Source organism: Fulmarus glacialis, unplaced genomic scaffold, assembly GCF_000690835.1.
Source record: "Fulmarus glacialis isolate BGI_N327 unplaced genomic scaffold, ASM69083v1 scaffold11817, whole genome shotgun sequence".
Classification (NCBI taxonomy): domain Eukaryota; kingdom Metazoa; phylum Chordata; class Aves; order Procellariiformes; family Procellariidae; genus Fulmarus; species Fulmarus glacialis.
Genome location: NW_009222641.1, coordinates 24,390 through 29,131, shown reverse-complemented (window position 1 = coordinate 29,131; position 4,742 = coordinate 24,390). Strand labels below are relative to the sequence as shown.

The 4,742-nt window shown below is 38.8% G+C and overlaps 1 protein-coding gene across 1 annotated transcript in view; it reads right to left on the bottom strand.

The window, feature by feature from the left end:
• Positions 1–4,742, bottom strand: part of SEC16A (SEC16 homolog A (S. cerevisiae)) — a 26,120-nt gene that overhangs the window by 963 nt on the left and 20,415 nt on the right. The window contains 9 exon segments of the mRNA XM_009581518.1: positions 1–32; positions 938–997; positions 1,618–1,692; positions 2,045–2,145; positions 2,844–2,981; positions 3,304–3,415; positions 4,097–4,153; positions 4,373–4,450; positions 4,696–4,742. The exon segment at positions 1–32 is cut by the window's left edge and continues 1 nt beyond it; the exon segment at positions 4,696–4,742 is cut by the window's right edge and continues 112 nt beyond it. Of these exon segments, the coding sequence (XP_009579813.1) occupies positions 1–32; positions 938–997; positions 1,618–1,692; positions 2,045–2,145; positions 2,844–2,981; positions 3,304–3,415; positions 4,097–4,153; positions 4,373–4,450; positions 4,696–4,742 (700 nt within the window).

The window sequence follows — 4,742 nt, the reverse complement described above, 5'->3', positions numbered from 1 at the left end:
GAAGGTCCCCCCGAAGGTGGCACAGTGGCAGGCTAGAAAGTAGATAATACTGAAGTTACAGAACTGCAGAGTTTCACTGCCTCTAAAATGTGGTTTGCTTAGTCATACAAAGAAAATATTCACAGTAATAATGCCAACAATATGGACAGCGCAGCATATTGTAACAACTGCAAAAAGTGCTGGTACAGTTTGCATCCATATCTTTAATATTGCTTGCTTAATGTAGGAATTGGCAAAACAATGTCACATGCATAAACTGTAAATAGCTCTGAAAATCCAAAGCATGCAATACCAAAACAAGACACCGGTGTGACTTCACTGAATTAGTACCTTCTGCTTTTGTTAGTAGACCTTAGGACTTGCCCCAAAATAAACATTCTACGTCGAGTTTTGCTTTACTAAGAAATATCAGAAAGAGTTTGTGTCACCCCTTTATGGTGACCCCACAGTACTGGAACTTACAGCAGAGATGAAGCATTCCTTTAATTCCTACAGGGGCTTTTGCAGATGAAACAGGCAATGGTATTATTACCGATTTGAGACTGCCACCAGCAGAATGACAAGATTTTGCTTGTGTGAGTCTTTTTAGGTTTTTTTTTGGTGGGGTTTTTTTGTTTGTTTGTTTAAAATCAACTGACTTCTTTGGTATCCCAGGAAAGAGCTGATCAAAATTATTAAGTGAATCTCTTAGGAACATGAACATAAACAAAAAGCATGCCTGGATTACATGCATTCTCATAAATACGAAAAACTCTGAAGACCCTGTTTGAGTGTTAAAAGGAACACTACATCATTAGTCACTTTTAATGTTATTTCTGTGAAATGAGAAGAGGGGAAAATGACTAAAAGTAGCATTAGTAAGTATTTGAGCAAATGCAAAATAAAGAGGGGAAAAGTAAATAAGTTAACATAAATGAGAATGGCCAGCCACATGTACCTGATTAAAATGCTGGCTTACTTCACGTGATAATGAACTCATTGAACTAGAGCGCGAAAGCTACAAAACAGCAAGAACACACAAATACAAAAAAACACAAATAAAAAAGTCGTCATGCATGTCACTGCCCCAAGCTTTCAGTTGTTTTATTTAATTTTAAAAGTCTCACTGCCAAAGGTTAAACCAACTTCAAGTTAAAAAAAATGTAAAGGCAAAAGTTAGTTTAAATCAAAGGACTTCTTACAGCACAAAATTATGTAGATATAGAAAACATTTAGTAGGAACAAAGGTAATGTTACTCTGCCTGGCACATAGCAATCTATTCTCCTCTTTGTGTCTCGCATGTAATATTAGTGAAATTATACGCATGCATGGGGGCAAGAAGACATCCTCAAACTGCTATTGACATTTTACTCTGAAAAACGCTTGTAAAAGTCTACTTATACAGAAAATGGAGATCACACTACAGAATGTGGGTCACAGAGGTTGAACTTCTCATACGGACTTAGAGGTTTTTTCTGTATGATTTTGGAGGCAGTCATACGATTCCGTCTTGGCTAGTTATCAGCAACTGAATCAGTTACTTGTTGTTTTAGACGGCCCACGTTAAGTCCACTACAAATTAGTGGTTAAAATATGCTGCACAGGTCATTAGCTAACTATTTTGAATCAAGCCTTACCTCGCCTGATTGGGAGCCATCAAGGTTAGAAACAGGAAGTCCAGATCCAGGAGGAAGGATTGCAGGGTTTAAATACTAAAGAAAAACAAGGCACTTTTGTTAATCTTCGTTACTATGATGCTATTTCACATTTCTGCTATATTGATCCCAGGGAAGCAAAACAATGTTACAATACATCAAACCAGGTGAAACAGGCTACTTCTTATGGTATGTTCTTGGCCCCTTTGGTCATTTTTCACAGGTTTCCCACTTCCATTTTCACTTGCATTTCTCTTCTCCAGTTTTTAACTAAAATGTAGGTATTACGTTTGTGTATAACAACAACATGCTTTGTACATACTATGGCTATGAAAGTACTATTCCGAATCATGAGGGTTTTTTAATCAAAAGTTTGAATTGTGAATGCAAGACATTCTTTCTAACCCACCTCTGGTTCAACAGCTGCAGCAGGATCTGTGTTGGTTTGATTTGCAGCTGGTGTGTGCTCTGCTGCACCACTCCCTTCCATTGGCTGGGGCTCCCCTGGAACTACAAGGAAATGGGATTTAGCCAAACACAGCATACCAGGGTGTTCGACTTCACAGAATAAGAAGCAGAGACATCAGCAGAACTGAATTTTTTACAATACCAGTCTTCTCCCAGGAAAAAGGTAATTTAAAGAGGGCAGTGTCAATGTGTCTAGATACCCCAGTCTTGTTACAAGTCTGCAGAAGCAGGAGATGCATACAGTTCATACAGATAACCCTGGTGCAACACACCACATAGTCAAAGCAGAAAAAAACCCCAAAAGATGGCAAGCAAGTGTGCAGGTAAGACTTCCTCCTTTCTTCCCCCAAATAGCAACTCTGCAACTAGGAACAGGTGTCAGAAGTGAGCACAAGATACTGAGCAACACAGGAATACTACACAGTTCAAATTCTGCTATTTGGATGGTCTAGCCACTCTGCAACTGGTGGGGGGGGGGGGGGGGGGCAAAAAAAAAAAAAGGCAAAAAAGAGAATCCCTTTGCTTGCAGCACGCAGAGCTGGGCTTTACTAACCCATTTGTTTTACTGCAGTTCCCAGACTAATTCTACTTCTAAAACAAATTGTAGTTAACGATATTAATGAACATTTAAGAATGTTTAAAGGCTACATCATACACACACTGGCAAAAGGGACTTAGATGACCATATAACCATAAATAACCATACAACCTTCTCACAATTTTATCGACTCATGACACACCTGAGTTTGGAACAAATACATTTGCAGGAATTGGCATAGGTGCCAAGGGGGCAAATAGATCTGATGGTGCAGGAACAGCACCACTTGACTTAGTTCCACCTGGATTCAGGACATCAACATAACGGGCTCTGCTTCCGGCTAAAACAGAAAAATCCAGAAATAACAGAAATAAGCCTTGTGTTAGTCAGCCCTATGTCTATTTCGAACAGTCTGTTCAGAATCAGAAAATAATGCTCCAGGAATACAAACAATACTACTCTAGTCACAATACAGTTGTGACAGCAACCACAGTGCAGAAGCTAGGCACAAGCAAAGCCAGCAATAGCCACAGCTCCATGATACCACCGAGTTGCCAGCTGTTTCCAAACAACTCCAGAACAGCCAAGACTTCTGCCATTGCATTTCATGCAAGAGAAAATCTGAAGTCTTCCATACTTCAAGCACCAGTGTTGTCTGTTACCTGCTCTTCTGGAGAAGATGTTGACAGGGGCACTAGGTGAGCCTCCAGGTCCAGGTGGAACAGTCTGAGGAACTTTAGGAAATCCTGTTGGAGGTGGTGGCGGAGGCTTACTCTGCAGGGAGAAAAAAAAAAATCCAACCACATCATTGACTGAGAGTTTTAAATCAAGTATCCGTCTGACTTCTCCTTTACCTTACCTATTCCAGAGTAGATAAAATTGGGTATACAGACATACGTCTTGTAGTGCAGACCAGTATTCCTCATCTTCCATCTGATAACTAATGTTAAGTGGCATTTCTACAACCCATCTACGCTCACTCTAAAAGGAAACATTTACAACAGTGGTTCTTGTAATTTGTTTGTGTTTTGAGACAGATCCTTGAATGGCAAGGATGGACAGGATTTGTGATTTTCTTTGCTTTACAATGCATTACATTTTCAAAACTATAGACTTCCTACCTTTTTTTCCCCTATATTCTGTTTGCAGCAAATCAATTAACAAGCAATTGCCTAGGTGATGTCAACCTCCATGAAGAGATACACCAGACTAAGTTTAGAGTAAATTCCCTTGTAAATTCAATTGCAATTACTGGATCCACACCAGCAACTAAAGATAAGGATGTAGACTATAAGAACATGTAACCTGTTTATTAGTTTCAAAAAATGTTGGGCATTTTAATCCAAATTCAGTAAAAGGCAACTCTTAAGAGCTAATAACAGATTAATGAAAATTGTGTGCCAGTACAGATTTCAGTTTTCCACTTGGAGAAATAATAAGTCCTCAGATTTTTACCTCTTCTTCTGGTTCATCCAGATTAACCCAGCGTTGTTTCTGTTCATCCCAAACAATCTAGAAGGAAATCACTGTCAAAGATTAGGAGTTCAAACACAGCTGTTAAGCAAAAAAAAAAAAAAAAAAAAGACCCGTAACATTTAAGTCAGTCTTGGAATAAGCATAATCTTGAAACACACATTTGTTTACTTGTCAAAACAATGTTCATCTGTCATCCAGGAAAACATTTTGAATGCATTAAAAAGTATAAAGGTTTTTGTGATTTAGGGGCCTTACTGATTTGTTCTTGTCATCTGGAAGGTGAGCTTCGTTCTTTCCTTTTCCCATCAGCCAGCGAAACCAGTTTGCACCAGTCTAAAAAAAAAAATTCATCTATTCAGTTAATTCGCTCAACATTGTCTATACAGGCAGATTAAAAGAAACATTCATGCAACAATTCATTTTCTGTTAGGGACTTCAACTCTGAGCCCAGAGCTGCACCTAATAAATAGAAAGAAACAGTGTAGTCCGGACCTCTTAAATCAGTACCCCAGACCAGGAGTTACCTCATGTACTAACAAATCTCCTCTAACTATAGCTACCTTTCTTAGAAAGTTTACCTTTCTAGGTGCTGGCTCCTTTTTCGTTTCTTTTTTAGTCTCTTTTC